Source organism: Clytia hemisphaerica, unplaced genomic scaffold (genome assembly GCF_902728285.1).
Source record: "Clytia hemisphaerica strain Z4C2 unplaced genomic scaffold, Clytia hemisphaerica genome assembly, whole genome shotgun sequence".
In the NCBI taxonomy this organism is placed as follows: domain Eukaryota; kingdom Metazoa; phylum Cnidaria; class Hydrozoa; order Leptothecata; family Clytiidae; genus Clytia; species Clytia hemisphaerica.
The window spans coordinates 136036-161910 of record NW_027104187.1 but is presented as its reverse complement, the minus strand read 5'-3'; the positions used below and the strand labels follow the sequence as shown (position 1 = coordinate 161910).

Sequence of the window (25875 nt, the reverse complement as noted above, 5' to 3'; positions counted from 1 at the left end):
TCAAAAATTGAATTTGGATTTTTATCCAATTTTAGTTTTTTTTTCACGCTAAAAAAAATTTGAAAATGTAATTTCGGTCTTAGTTTTATTTCATAAAAAATATTGACCTTCGAAATTTATTGAAATTCCAATAGGGGTCGAAAGGGAATGGCACTAGCGGTAGGGAGGAAGCCTGTGAACTAAATCCATAACACAACCTTTTGTCTTTGGGGATCTGGGAGCAAGAAAACAGGTGTGTAGCTATGATACGATACAGAATACAATAATCGTTAAACGAATCCAACTGTTGACTCGTAGATTTACTTATTTGAAAACACTTATTTATACACCTAAATCAGTGTCCCTGTCAGGTCCGCCCCGGTGAATAACCTGGTGAAAAAAATTGCCTAAATTTAAGCTCCATTGAAGAAATGACTCCCAGGTAATTAAGCTGAGTGATCTCAACCCCAGTGAGAAATTGAAATAAAAACTGTCCACCCCCGGTGAAATTTTATATAAACCAGGCTACCCGGTCAAAAAGCACACTTGCACTTGGCAAAAAAACAGGTAGAAAAGTGTATATATCAACTAGAAAATCCCCCAAAAAACTAGAGTCACAAAAAAGTGTACCTTTAGTAGATCTGGAGATTTAGAACGCCATATGAGTAATCCCCAAGAACCTAATCGAAAATCACACCAATCAAAAAAGGCTCAAATTTCCACCCCAGTGGAAAGTTTCTTTAAAAATCTTCCCGCAGCCGATTTTAATCCTTTGTCAGACTCACTCCGGTGAAGTTTTATTTTCCACCAGGTCATGGGAACAGGGGTGTTTTATACGAAATTATAAATAGATATCCATCTGACATGTGTTAATTTGTTGTGTTTTGAATTTGGTTCCCAGGCCTCCTCACTAGTGCCATTCCCTTTTGACCCCTATCGGAATTTCAATAAATTTTAAAAGTCAACATATTTTCTGAAATTAAAAATAATAGACCGAAATTACATTTTCAATCTTTTTTGAGACTGAAAAATAGTGAAAACTGGATGAATATTCAATTCTCAATTTTTTTGGGCGTGAAAAAAAATGTAAATTGGATCAAAATTTGAAATTCAATTTTTGAACTTTATGAAATATTGAAAATTGCTGCAAAAAATCAATTTTCAATTTTCAAAATATTGAAAATTGACCAAAAATCGAATGGACGTTTTCATACACGGATGCCGTTCAGGGTCATCATCATCATCATCATCATCATCCTTCGACTTAGGTCCGAATGGACCTAGGTCGGAAACAAACAATAACCCTCCCTCCACAGCTCTCGATCAGCCATTGCAGTGCCCAGTTCCTCAATCTCTAGCCCTGTTTCTCGTTTCAAAGTATCAAGAAAAGTGCGCTTTCTCGAGCGCCTAGTGCCCGCAGGACACCAAAGTAAGATCTCAGACACCATTTCGTTTTTCGCACGGAAACAGTGACCTGAGAAAGAGAGCATCCTACTAGTCAGGACAGAGGAAATTCTTGGGAGTCCATGATATATCTCTTGAAGGGTTGGGTGGTTGCGCCAATCAAGATTCTGGACTCTTTTCAAAAGATTTGTATAGCAACCATCAAGGCTCTTCAGCATGGTTTTTGTCATGGTCCAAGTCTCCGAGCCATATAGAAGAATGGGCTCGACAAGACTTCTAAAAGTTTGAAGTTTAAGAGCGTTAGAAAAATTAGAGTGCCATATCTTGTTTAACTTATTACAAGCTTTCCAAGCTAGACCTTTCCTAATTTTAAAATCGTTTTCAGAGCTGTTAATATGAGAGCCAAGATATTTAAAATCCTTCACAAGTTTGATATTGACACCATTCTTGGAAGTTAAAGGGAGAACAATCCCAGAGGAGCTGATAAATTCAGGGTCACTTTTTTCGCAAATTTCGAGTCCCACGTAGGGTCCATTTTTCGAACCTCAGCGGAGCACCCCCGTCGGTCGACAAGGGTAGTACCCCCCCCCCCCGGATTAAGAACAATGTGAGCCTCAGATTTCAGATTTTAAAAAGGTACTGACTTTAGCCGATTTTTTGTTTATTAGAACACCTATAATTCGAGTCTGGATGTGCTTATTTACTCTCGCCACTTCCATTTCAGCTCTTAATGAAGTAAACGTGTGTGTAATCGGTACAGAGAAAAATTAGACTAACAAAGAAGAGACTGAATAAAACTATTGTTTCCTTTGTCTTCTTTGTAACTGGTTGTAAATCATTTTCAACTTTCAATTTTTTTATCGGAGACGTTTTTTTTACAAATTGGTTTGGTTTTGTCAAATTCAATTCTTCACGACAAAATTTCAGTATTTGAAAATATTATTTTCAATTTTCAATACAAAAAGTTTATATTAGAAAATCAAAGATGATACTGGAAATTTCAGTTCATTTCTGGCAGAAATAAAAATAAAATTGAAACTTTCAATCAAAATTCAATTTTCAATTTTTTAACTCGAAAATTGAAAATTGAAAATTACCATCGAAATTCAATTTTTTGACCAGAAATGTCGTCAAAAATTGATTGAACGGAACATGCCTGCATGTCGGTGGCAAGCTTGGTGGACTCCTTGGGAAATCTGGTAATTCATCTCCATCAGCTAAATAAAAGCAAATGTATCATCTTATTATATGTGAATATCATTTATGACATGAGAACAATAAAATTTAGACAAAACAAACTTTTTTCCAATTAATTTTTTAAACTAACAAAGAAAGTTAAATAAAATTGAAAGAGATAGAGTAAAATTGATATTCACAATCATTTCCAAGATCTTGAAGATCGCTCTTGAGATTGGACAGTTCATTCTTGAGACAATTCAACTTTTGAAGTCGCCTTTTTACTGGAGGTGAATATGATTTAGTTGCTAAAGAGAAAAGTGATAAAACTATAATCAAGTTTACCAAGAGAAAGGTGATACCCCAAAGCTTTCAAGTGCTAGACAAATCATGGGAACCCTGTACTTTTAATAATTAAAAATGGTTTGGTACAATTCATTTTAAGTAGCCTAAAAGCTTTACCAACAAGCTAGTCTTTTTTGAAAAATATTCTTCCTCTTTCCCCAGTAAAGGATTTAAAGTCTTCTGTACAAAAAGTAGTTTATTTATTTAGTTTATTTTTCATCACAAAACTGGGAAGTGAATCCTTTTTTTACAGCAATGGTGGGTCAGATACTGCTAGATTTTTCCCTGTTTTTATCAAACCTTCTGTAATTTCTGTAATTGCTTGACTTCTATGTACAAATTCATTTAAACAAATAGTTCTGGCACTGGAAAAATAGTTTTTAAGATCCGTCCCTGTTAGTTGTGGCTGCTGGGGGGACCTGCTGGGGAATGGCTGCTGGCTGCTTGTTCATTTTATGTGTCATCGTTTAGATAAGGGTTTTAATTTCAAAGAGTATCCTTAAAGACAATTTGAAATGACATCAGGTCAGTTATGAAATTGGAAGGAAAAAAGTTATATCTATTTGACCTTCCCATGTCCACATGATTAGAATGTCTTCTTAATGGCTATTGTATGGTTGGGAATTTTGTATGGTTGGTTTCAATTATCTGCAGAAAAAAAGATAAATATACTTACAAATGCCACCAGCACTACTGCTACTGCATGGTTTTTCTTCTTCATCTTCATCAGCAGAGGAATCGTCAGAATCAGAACTGTCAGAGGCAGCTACAAGTTCAGGGATTGAATTTGCAAACTTTCGGAATTTTTCTCCAGGCTTATTTCTTTTCATTTTCACCAAATTTTAAATTTTATATTGACAGTATCAGATTATATTGTATACGGAATATTTGTATGTTCCACATTTGACTTCTATTTTTGTTTCTATGCTTTTTTCCCGCGCCTATTTTCCCGCGCGTTTTGAAAGATTACGTATTTTGATAATACAGGATCCATTCCGGTCTGCAAAATATTTTTAAAATGTCTCCGCGGAAAAGGTGACTTTTGGCCATCCGATATAACATTTTCCCATGACACCTTCCCTGTCCAAATTGCACTCGGGCCCATTTTTCTAAAAAATTACGCGGTCAGGCGAAATTCCGTAATGTATTTCTTCCAGATGTTGAAAATTTTCCTGACCTTCAGAGCTTTAGCGTGTCGGAAGAAAATTTCTACATCGGGTGCCAGATAATCACTTTATAAGAACAGAAAGAGGCTGGTCCGTTGATTTTGAAAAACTTAATTTTGCGAGAAATCTTTGTTAAAATGCGATTCGAAATAGTTTCAACTGATTTAAGGATAAAAGAATATATTAATTTCATATTTTCATAAGGATATATTTTTGGGCTGGCATTTTGTGAACATTTTTTTTAAATCTATCAAGGACGTCAAAAGCCTCCACCTCCTTGAATCTATCGATGGCTTTATGGGCAGCTTCCCCTAGAAGTTTAGAGTATTGTGCTTATTATGTGAAGTTTTTTCAATTTTTCATGACAAGGCTATTATATTTCAATATATTTGTTAAAAATGTAATGTCTTTTCATTCATCTTAAATATTCCCATGAGCATACCCAAAATTAATCATCTTATTCCCAAAGCAACCACACAGCTGTTTGCTTCCGATTATAAATCAGAATAGAACAAAAGGCATTGACTCTCCATCTATCTTTATTACCTTCATGATATTTCCCAGTCTAGCTTCGGGCTTGGAAGTCAAATACCATAACCTAGGTACTCTTTGGTACCTAATAGCCAGGGAGGGTGGGGGGGGGGGGTAATAAGAATGTCCTTGGTGAAAAATTAATTACCGTAATTTCTCTAATTTAATACGACCAAAAAAATAATTATTTTGGAGGTGTCGCACTAATAATAGGAGGATATAAATTGCTCTGAATCTGGAATCTTTTTATCGTACTAATAATTAGAGGAAAAACTTTGTAAAGGCGCGCTAAATTGGAGGAAAAATAAAAAAGACAATTTTTTTTATTTTCTGTTTTCTGTTTTCTGTTTTTTGTTTCTTTCTTTTTTAAGCTTTTTTCTAACCCATATTTTCTTCTCTTTTCAAACTCTTCCAACTTTTCACGTGTCATCTGCCTCATTTGGGCGAAAAGATCAGCGAAAGAACAAAACTAATCCTGAAAAAATCAGTTCGTACTATAATTAGAGGAAAATTTGAACTTTACCGTATTAAATTAGAGGAAAATCAAAAGTAGGTAAATGGGTGCTCGCACTAATAATTAGCGGATTTAAATTAGTTCAAAATGACGAAAATAATTTCCTCGCATTAATTAGAGGACGTATTAAATTAGAGAAATTACGGTAGCGGGGTGGGGCGCTTATCAGGTACCCGAGAGTAACGATCAAATTGAAAGTTCAAGATTTTTCACTTTATTCCTTATACAAAAATTTAGAAAATTATTGTTTATAAATATCTACAAAAATGAAGAAAATTTTCAAAGGGTTAAGACTTTACAATTTGTAATAAACACTACCTTATTACACGAAAATAAGTAGCATAAAATTGACACGAATCAAGAAATTTTGTAGCCTTCGTGTCCTTGAAAAAGCCAATGAAATCCGTGTTAATTTTCTGCGTGTTAAGTTCAAGACCGTTGAATACTTACCTAATAATATTTGTGTAATAAGGTAGTTAAAACCTATTATTACTTCATAGGGTGGATTCAAAGAAGAGGTGTCTAGCATATTCTTCCAGAAATCAAAAAACAATTTATCAACTACCGCCCTAAAACAAGGAAATTATTCACGAACTGAAAAAATCTGGAAATTGAAGAGTGTTATAACTCATTTTTAACAAGAGAAGTGGTTTTTAAAAGGGGTCTTGAATTCGTGGTCCTGTAAGTGAAACCTACTTCAATTCTAAGTAAACTGTAATAGAGAAGTGGGTTTCGAAAGGGGTCGTACAGTCTTTCTAATTCGATATTCAAGGGATAAATTCTTTTTTTCGAAATATAAAAAAATTTGAATTACAATTCATATCACTCCCCAGCTGAGGTAGGCTGCATGCATCCCCAAATTAGTTTTGATATAGGGGATGCGAATCGGGCTCTGATATCGCTTCCGAGAAAATTACCGAATAGCTATGTATTTTGCAGAATTTTGGCGACTTGTATTTTTCAAAAAACTCGATGTGTATTGTTTGAGTTATTTGATGACGTAAATAGAAATCAAATAAAGATTCAAATAAAAAGAACATATGGCTAAAAATCTCTCTTTCTCCTCTATTTCTTTTTGTTTATCGAAATTAATTGAATTAGCAGACAAAACTCTCAAGATAACAAAAGACGACAAACTGTCAATCAAAGTTCTCTATCATTCAACTCTTTTTTTGGTTAGCAGATTTTTTGCTAAGTTCGGAACGGTTTTGTGAGCCTGATTCGCATCCCCTATATCAAAACTTATCAGAGGGGATGTGTGCAGCCTACAGCTGAGGGGACAGATGTTTTAGTTTAGGTTCGAATTAGAGAAAGTTCACTGAAATGTGTCGGATGACCTTTCCAAGACAGTATTCATTTTTAACAACTAATTCAATAAAAAGAAGTGATCATCATATCGTATTTTTTCTTCAACAATTGGATAGAAACTCGATGTCAGTTCCAATCTTGCAGAATGTTCGAATCTTCTCCAACCTCGCATGATTTTGCCCCCAATCGTAAAACGGCACGAAAAATAACAGCTGAAAAGAAAATTGTTAAATTAAATACTGGTTGTAAACAAGCTCAAATCTTTATTTAGGCTCGAAAATATCTTAGGTGGATTAATTTGGCGAATGATTAATTTTTTTAAATTCGGAAGTGAAGGTTTTAGGTTCTGGCAAACTAAAGATTATTACGTGGTATTATACTAAGAAATTCACATTATCTATAGAAATTGTAACCTGAAAAGATTTTATGTTAAATTTGGCAGAAATTTGATTTGGCGAATGACCGATTTTCTAAATTTTACCGGGGGGGATTTGGTCACGTTTGACGATTTTTGTTAATTTGCCAAATTTGCCAAATTTAATCCACTTAAGGTATACTCTCCAAAAGGAATTGTTCAGGAACTTTTTTCATGGTTAATGAAGTGTACCTTAAATAGTAGTTTGGCATAGTATTCACCAAAATTTCCAGTGGAGTGTAGGCGCAGCATTTCTGATACAGGGGAGAATCAAATGGTTCTATGGATGTGATACAAGCTAAAGCACTGTGAAAGAGTTTGGCAACAAACGTATGTTTTATAGCAATCCAAAGATAGAAACACTTACCACATTGATGACGAAAGCTAACGGGAAACAGATTGGGAAAACACCCGTCGAAAATGAATGAGCCTAAAACACGAATGAAAGATGTCGAATTATTATTCATATCAAGAGTGAATTGAATTGAGGATATGCTGAACTATCGATATAAAGGAATAGAACACTAGACGACTGTTAAATTTAAATATAGGGTATTGTGAGGGGAATGAAATAAAGGACATGAGTATAGTTTATGTAAAATAACATTCGGTTATCGTATATTACTACACCCCTATCTCACAGCCCCCTGTTGTTCATTTTTAATTTCACATTTATACATCACGATCTTCTGCTACAGCAGTCCTCATTGCATAAAATTTGCAATTTTAGTCTATTTTCACCCCAAAGACATTCTACCAGATTTTTTCTCTTTTAATTCAACCATGTAATTGCACAGTCTTGGGGCTCTTCTTCCTAGTTACCAAATACATATGCACATTTTTGCATATTCCACCCTTATAGCAAAAAGGTTTAAAATTATAGGAGCGACAACTTTGACATCCAATCGCAAGATCTCACACAAATCACATTCAGTTTGTTTCGACTAATTTTGGCCTTTTAACACTTTACTAATAATCCTATAATCTCTGTTATTACAACTCCTGATGTGCATGACCGGCTATCATCCAGATGACTTGTATCATTTTGGGATCATTTCTATGGAAATCCCAATGGGGATGGAAATTCTATTGTTCTCAGTACAACAAATTCAGTAGGGATGGTTTTGGAGTACAATTTTTTTCCATTCAACCTTTAAGTGAGGAAAAAATCAAAGTCAATTTCCCAATGGGGCTAAAATTGTTTGGTATTTTATTCAGAAGGGACGAAATTTCGGAGGCGGGGGTCCCAACGGGTCTATGACACTGGGAAGTGTTAATTTAAAACACATGGTTAGTTGATTTTACAAACCACAGTGGGCTCTCTCTTTAATCCAAATTTCTTTATTTCTTTATTTCATAATCCGAACTAGTTCTTGCTCCCTTTCGTGGAGGAAAAAACAGTTTGAATTCGAATTAGCGAAATTCAAATGTGACATTTCACGTAAGCCCGGGGAAAAAGCTTACTTCGACTTCAGCTCCAGAGTGTTGTCCAGGTCTAATCTCCAACTCCACCACGTCCAACCATTGCATGAAAGGTGTCAAGAAATGCATTTGGATGAACATCTTCTCTTCGTCTACCTACAAAAAGAATTCGATGCACTATAGGGTCATTTCAACTAACGCTTCAATTAAGGGTGCTTTAAGTCTGAATCACATACTGGTTATTTTGATAAAAACAGCGAACTCTCATTTATTCAAGCTTCAATGGGAAATCTCATTAGTTCGAATTAGGGAGAAACTCGAATTATAGAAAGCATTTTACGAAGGTATTTCCATGACGGGGACTAAAAAATTCGAAAAATAGTTCGAATTATAGAAAGATTTGAATAAAAGAAGTTCGAATTTACAAGAGTCTTCTGCAATTAAAAACGTTTACTTAACATAGCACATTATACACATGTTTTTATTGATTGTGTAGGTCAAAGGATATCAGAAGGTATATTAGGCTGCATACATTCTCAACCAAATCCGTGTTCTGTTAAATAAACGAGCTGTTGTTGTGCAAAAGTTGCGGTTTAGACTAAAAAGTACATGAAATTTTTTTTCACACATTTATTCAACTTCCCAGCTATTCTAAAATTTTCCAGTTTCAAAATTAAATCTTAATTATTTTGTACGGTTTCTCCAATCTCGTCCCCAGTCCCTTTAGTTCGCACTTTTATGATTCTGATGATGGCGCTGACGAAAGAACGATTGTACCACCGTCCATAAAGAAAATCAAAAATTGGTGAAGTGTCTCAGAGTAAGAAAATGTGGTTTCTGAACCATGTAATGAGACATTTTCAAGTTTTCAGGGTCCACCATCAGTCTTGTTATTAGTCTCCTATCCTTATTGGGAACAATGGGACATTTCATTTTCTGGAATGTGGGCAAACTTTTCTAATTTCAAACTAATCTTAATTTTATCATTTTCCAGTGGGATATCCATACATTTTCAAGAATTATTTTTTTGCTTGAAAATGTTCGTCTACCTGCGTCTACCCCCTGTATTTTGAATGGAAAAAGCAAATGATTAAAATCAAATGTTCTTACTATTTGTATTTTCATTTCGTGGTCACCGTAAGTAGTTGTGCTCCAATCTTTCAGTGTTTGTATTCCGTTCTTTATGTTCTCAAAGTTGGACCTGGTATCGCCTAATACTGTCCATCTATGAAGAAGTGAGTGAGACAAAGTTAATAGTGAAGTCCACCGATGTTTATCATTTACATAGCTAGATTAATTAAAGATCGTTTACTAATAATATCCAGCAATATAAAGAAAATCCTATAATAATGAGAAGAAAAAAACTATAGACCCTTACCCTTAATTAGTTTCCCACCCTTTTTTGTTACCGCCCTCTGACCTTTATAAACCCTGGACTAAGCTGTATCCGCCATCTTTAATCGGTGTTAATGAAATTCTTCGTGTAAATATATTTCGATCCACATCGAAAAACTCCTCTCAAAGATGGTAAAGATCAGTAATCTGGACGGTTAGATTTAGTATCCTCTATATACGTTGTTTATCTTGACAGAATAGTGAATAGTGCTATTTTTAAAACTACTGCCCCTTTACTAAGGCTTGCTGCTAAATTAAAAAATGAATGCTATAACTAAAAGCAATCCTCAGAACTAGAGTTCGAATCAAAACATTAAACAAGGTCGGAATGTATTCTAGAGAGTATTAGTTATGTGATAAATATGAACACTCACCTTTCTTTCTTCTGGTGGATGGCGCGTAGACCAGGGAACCAGAGAGCAGGTCTCAGGTAAGCTTGTATTGGTGCTTGCAACCAACTGAAGAAGTAACCACAACATATGAAAAAATACATTTTCGATTTTTTAAGTGCAATTCTCTAAAACAAGGAAATGACAATGGAATGACAATACAGTGTTCCAAAAAAAAAAGCCGACAAATTTTTATATAAAGTAAGATCTATTCAATCATCATGGGAATTGAATATCTCTAGATTTGACTAAGAATTTTAATCTTATTTCAATTATTGTAAGCTCCGTTTAGATAAAAAGGTTTAAGGACTTTTCTTTATGAAATAAAGTCACTTATTAGAGCAAATTTTAACTGAAACAGGTTGTCATCCTTTAGGTTAGATGCGTGCATCGATTGGATGGTAATATCCTGGTCTGCTTAGCTAATTTATTTATTTTCTACATGTAACCTTTGAATTAAATTCAGACGAATGGATTATGCTCAATTTAATCAACTTTCTGGTACCCAGGACTTTAATAAAAATACTATAATGCTAATTGAAATCTCCGAAAGAAAATATCAATATAAGTTAAGTGTTCTTTGCAAACACCAAATTACTTGGTTGATCTTTGGAATTTTTAAGGGCAAATCTGGCTTCGATGGACCGAAATATGGAATCATGTGCACTGTTCAAAAAATGCGTAAGATTTTGTGTCTAACAAAAAAACTGAGCACCATTTTGAAACAACATCACTCTTTTAGGGCAAAAATATTAGACTGAAGTCGTTTATAATGCGTGTAATACAGTAGTAAAGGCGTTATATGATAATACGATTAATGTTACGGGATTTACCTTGTATGTGAAATAAAAAAATGACAAAGATGAAAAAGATGACTGTCCATCCATTTCCATTTGAATAATCGTTAACAACTTTTATGTGAAATACAATGAAAATAAAATGCTTGTTAAATACACCAAAATCGTAAGCACTATACGACATATTTTCATCCATTAATTCGAAGCTCAGTGTTTGGCATACATACACTTGCCTTTGAAATAAAAAAGAGTGTCAGTTGAAAACCGAAACAAGGCATTATTCTTACGCAACGTTCTTTTACATGTCATATTGTTGAGTCATAGACGAATTAAATTTCCCTGTTCATAGACAAGGAAGGTTAATAAGGTGTATTTTCAAACGGGAACTTTTAGCTATGTCTTTCAAATTTACATAGAGATAAAAGCAATGGAAGCAAAATCTGTCATGTGGTTCTTATATGAAAAGGCAAGGGGCCAAAATCCAGCTGGGGGGAGTACCAGGTTTGCAAGATGACGAGTATTTCCGAGCCAAAGTTTGAAAATCGACTCTTAGAGGGACTGGATTTCCAAAATTTTGTCCATGTTTTAACGCTTAGTCCAAATTTCAAGAATTTCTGATCCTTTGAGTGATTCGATTTTTGATTTTCGTATGAAAAAGTGCTTCTTATGGCTCGCACATGCACAGCACCCATTTTGCCTAAGTACCCTCCCCCCTTTAAGCCAAAATTTTTGTTTTGGATTTTTATTTCGGTGTACCTTGCCCTACCTTAGACGCAGACAAGCTAATGAAAGGTGATAAATGACAACTTTGCGAGCATGTTGATCGTATGAAACGAAAATTATAATGAAGTGAATACAGTCGCTCTGGTGTTGTCTTCTTTCCAACCACCAGAACCGTTCTAAAGGATCCAGCGTTAATCGAACTCACAACCATGTCATTAGCGGGCATTCACTCTTAGTTAATACAATAATCACAAAAAAACAACATAGTTGATAAGCACAACCAGAAAAAAAAACACCAAAAGTTCTTTCTTTCAAAAAAGAGGTAAAATACAAATTGAATTTCTAGACATGCTTACCTTGCAGATGATCAATGTGAAGTTGTTATCAAATATGCGATCATATGTTAATGTTGTTTGAGAGTCATATTACAACATCTAGCATTCTTTTAACCTCAATATGTCACTCAATGATGTTTTACTTTCGTTTTCCATTGGTTTCTCTGTGTTAACGTGTTCTCGTGTTGAAATGTTATGTTTATACTTGCCTAAGACAGATCGAATGAGAAAACTTATACAATAACTCATATCACTATTCTTGCCACGAGAATTAAGTTTTTGTTAAACTAACAATTTTCAAACCATTTTCGAATCGAAAACTGTTCTCAAAAAATAACCCAAGGAATATTTCCAGAACATAATTTGAGACTCTTAAATTAGTTCATAGAAAAGGTGATCAACTAAAAAAAATACAATATGTACGGCCACGGCCACGCTCTTGCGAATGAATGAAAAAGAATGGCAACAATCGATGAAAAATCCACTGAAAATGCTGAAAAATATGGATCCTGTACCGCCAATAAATGCTTCACGAATGAAATAATAAAGGATAATGACATGTTACAATGTAGGAAATGCTAGAGATTCGTTCATTATGCTTGTTCGGAGCCTCCCGCATACCAAATTCAGATTTGTCTGCAATACAAAAAACTTCGAATGTAAAAATGTGTTACAATCACGCTACACACAATACTTTTGGAAAAAATCAAAACAAGTAAGCAAAGAGTCAGAAGTAACCAAATAACGCAAACAATAACGGAAGCAGAATGTCAAGATGGAGGTCAGCAAATATCTGTTTTCAACACTAGATTGCATAATCTAGAGAAGAAAATGGAGGAACTTATAGCTATGAACAAACAAGACGTCGCTAAAGAACCAAAACGGGCAACATATGCAGATATCACAAAGGAAGAGGTGAAGAAACAGGAGGTTATCATCAAGAAATTTATCAAAAATGAAAAAGAAGAAAGAGAAGAAGATCGCTGGAAGAACTTAACTAGATGTAACATCATTGTCCATCATTTAGGTGAAAATAAAGATGAGAACAAAGAGGAACAGCGGGCCGGTGATAAATATTACGTGGAGGAAGTTGTAGGAAATCGTATGGGATTAAAGATAAATGTTGTCACTGCAGAACGAATCGGTGCTCGAAAGGATGATATGTTCAAGACGAAAAGATGGCGGCCATTGAAAGTAACGTTGGCCAATGAAGAAGACAAGAAAAGAATTATGGCCTCAGTCCATAAACTAAACGAAGATAATTTCAGTGTAACAGATGACTTCTCCAAGAAAGAACGTGAAACCATTAAAGAATGGCATGAAAAAGCTAAAGAGAAAACGAAGAATGAGAAGGATGAATGCTGTGTATGGAAAGTGAGAGGTAGCCCTCGGGCTTAGCTCTACTTTAAGAAAATATGTAAAAAGACCGTTATTGATGAACTGTAAATTTGAATTAGATTGTTTCATAGAGGTCAATAGACCTGCGAAATATACTCCTATAATAATAAACTATCAGGTTAGCTTAAACATTTTGGCTATTTTTCACATATTATTATATTAACCTTTCATATTCAAAATATTATACTTCATTCTATTTACAAAATATATACAAAAGCCCGAGATATAAGAATGTTACAATTAGCTGATCCAACTCTGGATGAACAATCTTTCGATTCTAATAGTATAATAGAGCCTGTCATGACAGTGTTTTCAACTTTTGAACATTTCTACTGTTCTATTATGTGAGAATCCAGAAGTTGAGATTCTCTTCATCATAATTTGAGCATGAGAAAAATTTAGAGGCAGGTTATTTCTTCTTTCCTCCTTTTCTCCCTCCCTTTGCAGATGGCTGATCACGCCCAGACACGCCCGTCATCTTTGACATCACTGTATCTTCATTCGACTTCAACTTCTGGTCCATGTTTAGTTTTAACTAAAATAATTTTGATGAATATACGGTTATTGGTTTGCTGAATACATGGATTTTCAATTAAAAGAATCAACACAGATTTAAAAAAAAGGAGAGATCAAATCGTTTTGTTGAACCTTTTAGAACTCGTGCAGAAATGTGTTCAAGGGGTCGATAGACCTTTTTTGGAACTAAGATTATTACTGCTACTGATAGAATTGGTAAATGTTGTTCTTTAATTGAGAAACCTATGATACAATTCTTAGTGCAGCTTCAGCAAGATTGAGATTGAGACCCTGATTGAGAGCTTTTCTTTGAAACTTTTGAACGGCAAAAAGTCTGGTAGATCGAAGGGAGTGAAACTGAAAGTTTTTTTGTAATAGTACAAAATATACTTTATTGATCTGTTCGTCCAGTGTGGTTCGTATAATCCTCTTCAACTCTCGCATAGCAGGATTTTCTGAAAGGTATAAAAAACAATTTTAGAGTTGGGAACACCAATTAAGGGAGAACTCGTAATACAAGCAATGAATATCTATGACAACATGATCGGACCAAGTCACGCGTTATAGAAAACAAGTGGTGTGACTTTCAACAAAATTCACGTGTTTTGAAATTCGACCCCATGTAAATAAAGAACTTATGAAGTAAGTGCTTCTCTTCAAACATGATTTAAAATCAACACTTATGTATGCAATTTATTTATAAAAATGTAATCTTATTAGCAAAGTTATTTCCATATGATTGGTTTCATAGGAAATAAACCTTCAATTTAAATTTTCCATTTTAATTGTTTACCTCTAGTTTAGACGGTCAACTTTCTGCCCTACCTATTCTAATTGTTTGAGTAGGCAAAAAGGGGGCGCAAAGTTGACAGTTGAAATCTTTGCTTAGAAAAGATTGAAAGAAGACATGGCATTGACGTCAAAAGAGGGCAATGCATTGACTTTAGACAGCCAACTATCTGCCCACTTTAATTCACAATTAGAATAGGCAGGGCGAAAAATGGGTCGTCGGCAGAAGAATTTTCCTTGATGGGATATAAAAACATCAAATGAAATAAAACAAACAAAGCACCATCTTCAGATTCTTTAGGTTCCACTGATATTTCACTCCCTTCCTAAAAATTAAAAATATTTTGATAAGGAAAGAAAACTACAGAAAGGACTCAAAAATAAAATTTGTACGTTTGATGACCTCCCCAGCTGGCACACAACGTTCTTTCAACGTTCATCTAACGCTATTTAGACGTTGTAAACATTAAAGATAATGGTTGAAACATCGTCAGCTGGGTCAAGAGGCAAAAAGAGTCTTGGTTACTGGTTGAGCTTAAAAGTTAGAAAGAGGATAGTCTTACTTAAATTTCAAGGTATTACTATTTACTCTTAGGTTCCAAATAAACGCCCCCCCCCCCCGCTTGTTAATTTTTCGAAAATTTTCCAACCCCCCGGACCTTATTAGGACCCTCCCCCCGTTTATTAATTCTTAAGAATTTTATCAGCTTTCAAAGAAAAGTCCCTTATTCTGCTCTAAATAGCCCGATTTTAGCCTATATTTACCTTATTTTTGGGTTTTCCAAAGTACAATTTGCAACCCCCCCCCGGCAATTTAGGCCCCCCGTTTATTTGAATTTTGAAAATTTTCCAACCCCCCCCCCCGTTTATTCGAACCCCCCTGTTTATTTGGAACCTAAGAGTAAATGTTAAAATTCACTTTACAATAAAATAACGTTTAAAAGGAGCACTCAACAAAGAATTGTCTTTGCTTGGTCTTAAGATCCAAGGTTTTTTATTTAGATACAATGTTTTTTGTATAGACCTGTGTCCGAGATTCAGAAAAAGCCTTAAAACAGGTTTTTGTAGGGCACCCCAAATTTTTGATATTACGCTCCTAATAGGGTGTAGAACTGACAAAAAAATTTGCCCTTCGAATCTCCTGCAGTTTTCATTTGATGTCTAGATCTCGAGATATTTTGGTTTAGATATCAAAAATTATCGATATTTTTTGCTGAGTCAGCAGTTTTTCAGCATATCTATATCACGAGAGCTAGACACCAAAACTTAACAAACCATACCATTTTTGGATAGTACTAATTCAAGGCTATCCAACGGTGAGAATGATTTTCTTTTGAAATGCTCTTATCAAAATGCTGACGTCATCGGAAAACGCCCAAAACGTTGATTTTTCGCCTTAAAAATGCCATTTCTCGGCACCAGATTGTTAAAACATAACAAATATCGCCATTTTCTTTACCTACTTCTAGCACTGAATCTGATTATAGCATCAAATACATGATTTTCAAACTTCGGAAAAAACGTTAGTAAAGGGGAGACCCTTGATTAACTAAAAATCGATTCACTCGAAAACTGCAGGAGATTTGAAGCGCAAATTTTTTTTGTCAATTCTACATCTTATTAGCAGCATAATATCAAAAATTCGCCCTGATCTAGGGGGTGCCCTACGAAGTGACACAATTCACAACCTCGGTCACTGGTCTAGTATGGTTCATTCACAATAAACTCACAAACAATATTTTAAGTTTCAATACTTTGTGGAAATCAATCCTTTAATGCTGGTCTCCACTTTCGCACGAAATGAGCGAAAATTTTTTTGATGTTTTTGGAAAGTCATTGGTTGGTTGAAAAATGAAGCAATTCGATTGGTCGAAATTGACGCAACGGATGAAAAAAGTAGAACTCTCTTCAACTTTTTTTTTTGTTTGCGCAAAACTTTTTTATGACGTAATCTTTTCTTCAGGCAAAAAAGGTTAAGAAAAAACTGTCGCCCATTTCGCGCGAAAGTGGAGACCGGCCTTTATAAGTGATATGTTATATCTCGCTTACTAAACATTGATAAAAAGTAAGCAAGAGGGCCGACCAAAAAAATGGCCATCCCAGCGGGCATCGTAATCTACAAAAAATATTCTTACATTTATTGAAGACTCATCATAAGGTATTTCATCGCGATTTTCGTCACAATCTTCTGCAGTGATTTCCGCTGAAAAGAGAAGAATCAAAATACTATTACAATAATTTGTATATCAACGAGCAATTATGTTACCCCCTTGTACCCAGTTATATAAATTAAGGAGAAGAAAACCTGTTTCTGTTGACACAACGGCTGTTACAAAGTGGGCGAAACTAAATCAATGGCGGAGAGTTTTCCTTTTGATGTCACTTTTTTAATGGGAGTAATTGCTCTCCCTCAAACCTTCTTTGACCACCGTTCCAAGACAACCTGCAGTATTACACATTTGAGAAACTTTGAGAGAGGGGAGGGGAGGAAGAGTGATATTGTCTGCTCTCTAGATGAGATCAAGGAGGAGGAGAATTTGAGATTCTTCTTACGTATAGGTTCAGGTTCAGGTTTCAAGCCTTGGTATGTAATCGAGACATTCATCGTAACCTGAAAAGAAGATGATGAGAGTGAAGTGCTACTGAGTTATCTCATGTCAAATTTCCCTGGACTACTTTATGTAATATTTTGAGACCTACCTTTGGTGTGAATGCATACTTGTACAGTTTGAAATGTTTGAAATATCTAAAGGTAAATCAAATTGGTTTGTTCAATGTAAGCATAACTGAAATTTCTAAACATAGCTGGATATCAAAATCAGTAATCTATGTTTTAATTCAATCCACGTTTTTAAGGAACTGATTTAATTCCCAAATACAATGCTTACGTGTTTAGAACATAGTCAGTAATTATCTTTGTTTGCTGGATGTTAAACAGATCAACATAGAAAGGTGGACGCTGAAAAATACAAAAGAAAATCCATTTCAAAGATATCAGATCTTCAGTCAGTAAACACACCAAAAAGTCATAATTAATCGAGGACAGTAACTGCTTATTGCCCCCCCCCTCCTGGAACCTTCAAATTTCCTACCCAGTAAAGTGGAACCAGTATATTTTATTTTATTTCAGAATTCCAGTAATAAAACAATGACTATCGGTTAGTGAGAGCTTCTGTACCGAGAAAATATTGCCTGAGGTCAAGTTACAAACCGAGGGCAATATCTTCAGTACAACCCTCACTAATCGGTCATTATTGTGTTTGTAAAACTGTTTCCTTTGAGAATAACTTTTGGCCAATTTTCAACACTTTATAGCCTAAAGGACTGGGATAGACGACTAAAAAAGATAAAGTGAATTATTGTGTGAATTTCTGATGTCAGACATGATAAATGAAGACAAATGATTTCAATGTAGTGTCCATTTTCTTTGAAAATAATTGACGTCACAATGAATTTTCTTAATGACGGGCAACTCCTTGCTATGTAAGCCCGTTGTCATGTGAAAAGAACAATTGCATTGCGTAAAAACTTGTGACATACCCCGTAAAAAAACAAAAACAGTTAGCAATAAATTATAATTCATGATACCTTTACAGAATGACATGTTAGCATATTTTGGAAAAAACGGAATGCTTCTTCCGTGTTACCATACGGAGTCTCTAATGAAAAAGATATTAAAAGATTTGAAAAACATCACAATCTTAAGGATATGCAACCTTATGTCACTTTTACAGGAGGGATAGCTGATTCAGTATTTTGGGCATTTGGTAAAAAAACAGGAAAGTTACATAATTTCATGAAGTCATTGCAGCAAATTGAATATTATTCAAATGCATTCCCCTTATATACCTATATACACAAGAGCATCCAAAAATTTTGAAGCCTTCAGAAGTTTTTAACTTTTTGAGCTTTAAGCTCTAAATAGAATGGCCATCAAAGCTAGCCAAAAATTCATTACCAATAGTTTTGCCATGAGTTCTTTTCACAATCGAAAAGAAGGCAGATGTTTGCTCTTCATTGAAACCATTCTCTTTTGCAAAACTGATATGATGAAAGCAATGTTAAAGAAGAGCCTAAGTAATTTTACTTGAAAAAACCTTATAATTCACTAATACAGGATTTTTACAAGGATAGCCCAGTGATAAACAACTTTTTAATATTTAGAAAAAAATGGATTAATTATGGCAAAAGTTCTTGAAATGGGTACAAAAACCATAAATAAGCTGGGTTCCAAAATTGCAAATACTCAAAAATTAACTCCTTGAAACATCATATGTTCTTGAAATTTCGATTTAATTTTGTAATTTTTGAAAAAAAAGTCTTACATAGGGGCATAAAAGCTTCAAAAATTGTATAGAATTTATAAAATTCTTTTTTGAACTTTGGCTTAGACATGTCTAATCTACCTTATCTTGCAAAGCAAGTACCCTGACAAAGTTTATTTTTTTATTCAATTATTAATGATAGCAGTGACATTGAAAAGGATACACCAAAGTGTAATAATAGAGGTCCAAGATTATCTTTCCACGTAAACCATCCTTTATTAAGTCAATGTTAAATTTCTTCACAATGAAACTAAAGTAACAAAGAAATAATCAAATAATCATAGTCAAATGAAATATTTTAAAGAATTTCTTTTACTTTTAAAATTTGCACTACAATAGAAAACAACACAATATACAACATCAACCATCGAACCAATTAAATGCTTAAAATGACCCAAAGAAAAAGAATAATTAACACTCCATTTCAATATTCATAAGTATTTATTTTAGGAACTAACTTTTTTATTTCTTGAGGAGTTTCAAATGATAATATTGTTGTTGCATCACTTAGATGTATATCCTCCCTGGAATAAAGTAAAAAAAAATGGATAAATACAAGAAACTGAAGGTTTATTATCATTGACATCTATTATAAATATTTAATGTACTAAAACAGCCAGACAGTTTAATTGAACAGACGTTCGAATTAAAATCCCAATTGAACCAATCGTATGTAATTGAACGCAATCGAATAATATCAAATCATTGCAATTCGATTGTTGAACACAATTGAAAGGCCAATTCCTAGGTAATATTTGATTATGTTAGATTGAGCTAATATTATGTTTGATTATGATATAATGTTTGAAGTTAAGTTTTATTGTAATCATATTGGCCCACACCATAAGAAAATTAGCTAAGAGTGAGTGCACAAGTACAATACAATTGAATTAATCAAACATAATCGAAAATAATTGAAGCAATCAAACAGCAAATTCTGGGTAACATTCAAATGCATTCGATTGTGTTCAATTGATTTGGTGTTCAATTCGTTCGATTGACACCATCTGGAAACAGATAAGGGTCAAATTCAGCTTCATTTACCAGTCTCCTCATGCTGACCACAACAGGGTCGATAGGTGTATTATTGTAAGCTGTAATTTGTAACTTTTTCTTCTGATTAGGGGAGGCTCAATTGCAAAGATTAATGATAATACCACATGACAGGCACTCTACATTAGTGTAGACTTTATTTTGTAACCCAGGGTATTGCCCTGGATTTGGAGATATACTTTCTTTGAATCAAGAAGAAATCTAAAAAGTCGAATTTTTTAGCCCTTACTGCAGCAAAGCAGCCTGGGATATGCAAACAAAGAAACAAATATAGAATATTGATATAGAAAAATAACAAACACAAATTGCTAATAAAATAAAGATAATGACCTTACCAAATAGAAACTGATGGTTTGCCCATGTCTTTTGCTCTAAGAGATAAAATTCAAAGATTAGGGGTTAATCATTATGTTGATTTTTTTCTCAACCACAAGCCTAAAAATAGCCCAGAAAAACTGGTCTTTCTTTATTTTAAGATGGCAATGGCTTCAGCAATGGATTTGATTCCCAAGAGAGACCTTCAATGCCCAGACCGTGTCAATCTAACAACTTCAAACGAAAATTGCAATTGAACGTAATCAAACGAGATCAAATAAGTGCAATTCGATTGTCAAACGCTTCTTGGGTAATATTCGATTGTGTTCAATTGCGTGCAAGTAATCTTCGATTGATTGTAAATTACCTTCCCATTGATCTTTGATTATGTTCGATTACAATTATGTTTGATAAGTTTGATTGCAATTAATTAAATTTGACCACTCCTTTAGAGCTTTTTTAGCATGGACAGCCGAGCGCTTAAGTATGGTACTCGAGAGTGAATAAAATCGAATACAATGAATCAATCGAATGTAATTGAACATAGTCATGGCAATGCACTTAGAAATCCTGAGAAAATTATTATTTTAAGGGAAGTGATTTTTGGGAATCCTTTATACCGTGAGTGGTCCTAAATCCGACAGACCTGCCTAAATCTGACCTCCCAAATAACTGTTATGAAAAAAAATTCTATGTTTACAAACATTCCCTCTTCAAGTTGAACAATAAACTACTATTGCAAGAACTCTCGAAACAAAACATTTAACCTGCATCTAACAAGATGACTATAATGTCAAGATGTCAATTAATGTGATCAAAAAGTGTAAGTTGTAAAAATAATTACCTTTATTATTCTGAATCTGCTGCTCGTGTTTAAAATAACAATAAAAAAAATTTCATTAAAAAATTAACAATTTTGTAATAAAAAATTATGTTTTGTACAAGAAGCAATTATTGTTATTTAGTTCAATTGGTTCAGTGTATCAAATCTCTCTGTTTAGTTGACACTTTGGTATCTTTGTTGAGTCACAGTCTTCGTTGATTTTCATTTTAGTTTGTATCTCCAGACGGTGTCAATCGAATGAATTGAACGCCAAATCAATTGAGCGCAATTGAACGCAATCGAATAATTGCAATTCGATTGTCGAACGCAATTGAATTGCAATCGAAAATTACCCAGGGGGGGGGGTCATGCAGTTATTATATAAACACTATGACAATTACTACCGTGGTGGTATATAAACCAAAATTTGGGAAAACAGTTACTCCACCAGTGGACTAACTGCAACATGGGTGGTGCCTAAGCCCAAAATTGTCGATTTTGGTAGGATATGGTGTACTAAGTGAGCACATTTTTTTATTTTTCACTTAAAATTTTAGGTTTTTAAAAATTCCGGAAGCAAAAAAATTCAAAACATTTTTTTCAAAAGTAAAAAAAAAACATAAATTTTTTCTTCAATCAAGGCATGAAAGATATTTTAACAAACTTGGAAAATTATTGAGATATTTAACTCTTGAACGGTCGTTAATAAGACGTACCCAGTAAAATGGTATCAAAAATGAGGAATTCAGTGAAAAAATTGCCAAATTTGGCATTTTTTGGGGTGGTATACACCAATTTTGAGGGTAAAATCAGTTAGTACACTATGGAATAACTGCAAGGGTGGTGGTGTCTGTAGAAAATGTCCAAAATTGCAGTTACTCCACATAGTGTCAAGGAGTAACTGCAAGACCCCCCCTGAATTACCCAGGATTTGCTGTTCGATTGATTCGATTACATTCAATTGTATTCAATTACGTTCGATTGATTCAATCATAGATTTTATTCGCTTTGGTACGGTACTTAAGCACTCGGCCACCTGCTAAAAAGCGGAAAAAAGCCCTAACGGAGTTTAATCAAACTCATCAAACATAATCCTAATTGAACGAAATCGAAGATTATTCGAATGCAAATGACAATCGAACATAGTTCAACTATCAATCGAACTAATCTAACCTTACTCCAACGCAATCGAACACAATCGAATATTACCCAGGAATCGGCCGTTCGATTGAGATTTGATTACGTTCGACAACCAAACACAATTATCGCGTTCGATTAGGTTCGCTTGGTTCGATTGCGCTTTTTTGTTTGAAGTTGTTTGATTGACACCGCCTGGGTATCTTTAAAAGACCCCATTGGATTTAGGCAGGGCTGTCAGATTTAAGACCACTCACGGTATATAAATAAATAATAATAATAATGCTATACAAGTTTCCAGGCCACCGTGCGAGCACACGGGCCTCTATGAACCGCTCTTTGTCCGGCTTACAATTTTCATAAGGTAGAGTTTTTTCCTAGGGCTCCCCCTGACTTTGAATTTAAAGTTTGTGTCCCTTAGTGAAGTATTCATCTCTTAGGCTTTCATACACCACTCTTTGATTGTCTTCCTTTCACTTTTCGTAAGATCTTTTGTCACCCGGATAGGCAATCATTCTCCTTTAGTGATAGCTCTTAACACTGTATTTTTGTCTTCTTCGTTTGCATATATATGAACTTTAAAAAGATAAAGAATATCTTTATAAAAAGAAAAATATTTTACCACAAAGGTTTGTGGAAACATAATTTTTTTATGAGTGCCGTAAGGATTTTTTTGATTGAATTTGCGTACAAGAAGTCGCCAAATGTTCCTAACTGAAATTGAGTTGGTTAAATCAATTTTTAAAAAGCATGGTACCCCAATTGGTGCACCATGAATAGAAAACTGGCAAAGAAATGCCAATTATTTAAGAATTATATCTCCTATAATGTTTTTCGCATGTATTGCAAAATAATGAATAATGAATAATGACAACTTGGCCTCAGAAAATTGATCTTACAGTATAGACCTAGCTCTTCATACAAAAATTACGGGAAACGCATGTTTGGACTTTGTACCCTATGGTGCACTCAAGCACTTAAGCCAAAGTCCCGCAAAGGCGGGACAAAAATCAGTTTTTTGAAGTTTGCAAAAAAACGCCACATAGAAGATCTTTCAAATTCAGTATGTGAATGGAGCAGTAAAAAATACAACTTTTCTATTTTTCCTTTTTTTTGCAAAAGTTCTAGGAATGAAAATAAAGGGATAATGATGATTGAATACTATCCATTGATGTCCAACGACACTATCGTAAAGCTAGAATCGCTTCGCGTACTCTTCGCTTGAGAAAATGATTCACAGATTGAAGTATTCACCCGCGCAGGAGTTCGCGGAGCGTTCTCGGCTCAATCCTCGGTCCGCGCTAAAAATGGTAGACTGAGCTGTGATAGATCATTTCGATGGAAGTTGTTGGAATGTTTACAAGGCTCTTGACAGAAAATCGTTTGTTTTATTGTCAATGATGACAGTGCGGTTATTAATTTTGTTAGATCTGACAAATTGATGTTTGTAAGTGCACTTTATAGTTTTGATTCCCATTGAAGAATCATATTCTGGTTTTCATGTTATTAGATGGTGTTTTAGAGCTTTAGGTCTACACTGTCTTATGGTAAACAAAAAATCAAATTCCATCGGCCTTAATAAGATAAGAAACACAACAAATGCTGACCACCTGATAAAAAACTGATCAATCTGTGAGGCTGGTTAAAAGCAAGATAAAAGAAATCTTACCCAAAAAATAAGTTAACTTTGTTGGGATATACCAATGGAGGCTGGCCTTAACTTAACGATGTCAGAGAATCAGGCCATAATCATGCATCCTGGTGGATGATATCGTCTGCCATACCAAGAAATTATGATCAGAAGATTTGTGTATAGAGTTTTTCGTGTTGATCACGATTTGTTAGTTTTCGGCTAGCCAGTAACTTCCCACAAACCAAATTTTTTCTTTCTTTTATGGTCAGTTACACTTTGAAGCGTTTGTCGAAAGTTATCGCACTGTGGTGGAGGGTGGCGTCGATTCCGTGCGGAGTGCATAAAGGCGGGAAAAACACGGAACTGGAAAGCAAAGACTGGAATGGACGACCGAATAGAATTTCTTGGTAGAGAGGTTGCGCGTCGATGTTAAATCTAGTCTTAATTTTAGAGTTCCGTGCATAAAATCAAAACAAAAGAATCCTCGGGATCGGGATCGGTTTTGGTGAGCTAGAAATAATTGTTTTTCAAAACGAGAATATTTTGATACACCCCTTTATAACGAAAGAACTATAGAAGCAAAAAAGTCTCCAAGCAGCTCAAATTAAAGGTATTGTCAACAGGCTCTTAATTTAATAAAGGAAACCCCCTTTCTTCAAAAGGTTTTCTTCCTTGCTGAGAAACAACCAAAATCAAAGAAAACTCTCAACACTAGCCATAGCCAGTCTTTGAAACAGGAATGTAAAATAATGAGGATTCCAAGACTATTATTTGATGGAACAAGTTGATCTCGTGCAATTTCAAGATACAGAGGTACAAAACAAAAATAAATATTTGCTACATCATTATTTACTTAAAGAATTATCAAAGTTTTTATAAAAGTTGTAATAAAACTATGACCATGACTGTAAAATCTTAAAAGAAAAGTCAGATAAAAATAATAAAATTTGATTAGATTCCTCCCACAGTTCGAAGCAAAACCTCCAAATTTTACTGGCTATCTAGTTTCCAAAGTTGAGAAATTTAAAAGTTTTTAATCTTCACTCAAAATTAATTGGTAGTAAACCTTTAAACTCTAATTATACAAAACAAAACTTTTCACATAAAATTATAAAAAATCTGTCATTATTTGTATCAACTTCAGCGCATAAGTTTAAATCAAAATAAAAAAAATATTGTCAAGTTTTGATATGTCAAGATTTGTCAATGACAATGGCCACTGGTGCTGAGAGAGCTGAAGAAAATCATTTCCATACCCAGCAACAATAATTAAATTCTTTCGAATCGAATACAATCAAATTTCAGTTTACTTTCAATCATATGTCAATTTACATTCTACAATTCAATTTCAATTTATGTCACATTTTCAAACTAGCGATCACAAACCACGTCGAACAGCCAATAAAAACAATTCTTCTTTCCACTGGAATAAGCGAGGGATAAATTCTTCTAGGTTTCAAGTCATATCCAAAAGATGTTCGTTGCCATCCCAAAGCATACTAAAAGTCCAAACCAAGTTTAGTATATCATCATCAGCACTATTATGGCTAGGATCCAACCCAAAGCATAAGAAATGATTTGATAATTTTCATTCACCATGTTAACAGTTTAATCTCTCGGCTTCTACAATCCTGTTATGGAAATAACCCAACAACTCTGCTGCTGTTGATGCAATAAAAAATTTCCATCTTCTTTCTCCTCCTTCCGCAGATTCAGCTCACACTGCTGCTTTTTTGTTTCTTTTCAAGAAAGAGCCATTCACTTTTCAAAACAAAAAAAATCGCTCAATAACAATTTTCAACATTCGAATCACAAAATTCGAAAGTTCGAAAATCTATTTGAACTTTACCGCTCGAAGCAATGCAATGACTTCTTAAAAATCAGAAAAAGGCACATGCGATGGAGTGCAACTTGTCCAAAGTCACGGCAAAATACGCCGCGCCGAAGAGAAAATCTTGGACGGACTTTCCCGTCCAAAAACATTCGA

The 25875-nt window shown here is 34.3% G+C and overlaps 2 protein-coding genes across 3 annotated transcripts; both read right to left on the bottom strand.

The window, feature by feature from the left end:
• Positions 1-6445: 6445 nt before the first annotated feature.
• LOC136814914 (uncharacterized) lies at positions 6446-10200 on the bottom strand. Its single transcript, XM_067071338.1, has 5 exons — positions 10030-10200; positions 9371-9485; positions 8303-8416; positions 7206-7268; positions 6446-6635 (listed from the first exon to the last, which is right to left on the bottom strand). Exons 1-5 carry the CDS (start codon positions 10146-10148, stop codon positions 6525-6527), a joined length of 522 nt encoding a protein of 173 aa, XP_066927439.1. The 5' UTR covers positions 10149-10200; the 3' UTR covers positions 6446-6524.
• Positions 10201-13416: 3216 nt separating this feature from the next.
• LOC136814913 (cilia- and flagella-associated protein 119-like) lies at positions 13417-24054 on the bottom strand. 2 transcript variants are annotated; one of them, XM_067071336.1, is made up of 13 exons: positions 23925-24054; positions 20316-20351; positions 19386-19451; positions 19091-19177; positions 18561-18643; positions 18191-18261; positions 17491-17561; positions 17303-17348; positions 17156-17213; positions 16738-16805; positions 14886-14928; positions 14204-14268; positions 13417-13832 (listed from the first exon to the last, which is right to left on the bottom strand). In XM_067071336.1, the coding sequence occupies exons 2-13, from the start codon at positions 20339-20341 to the stop codon at positions 13707-13709; spliced, it is 810 nt and encodes a 269-aa protein (XP_066927437.1). In that variant the 5' UTR covers positions 20342-20351; positions 23925-24054; the 3' UTR covers positions 13417-13706. The 2 variants fall into 2 exon arrangements, with proteins under 2 accessions (XP_066927437.1, XP_066927438.1); XM_067071337.1 differs by lacking the exon at positions 19386-19451 and having other exon boundaries at positions 13609-13832; positions 23925-24015.
• Positions 24055-25875: the final 1821 nt, after the last annotated feature.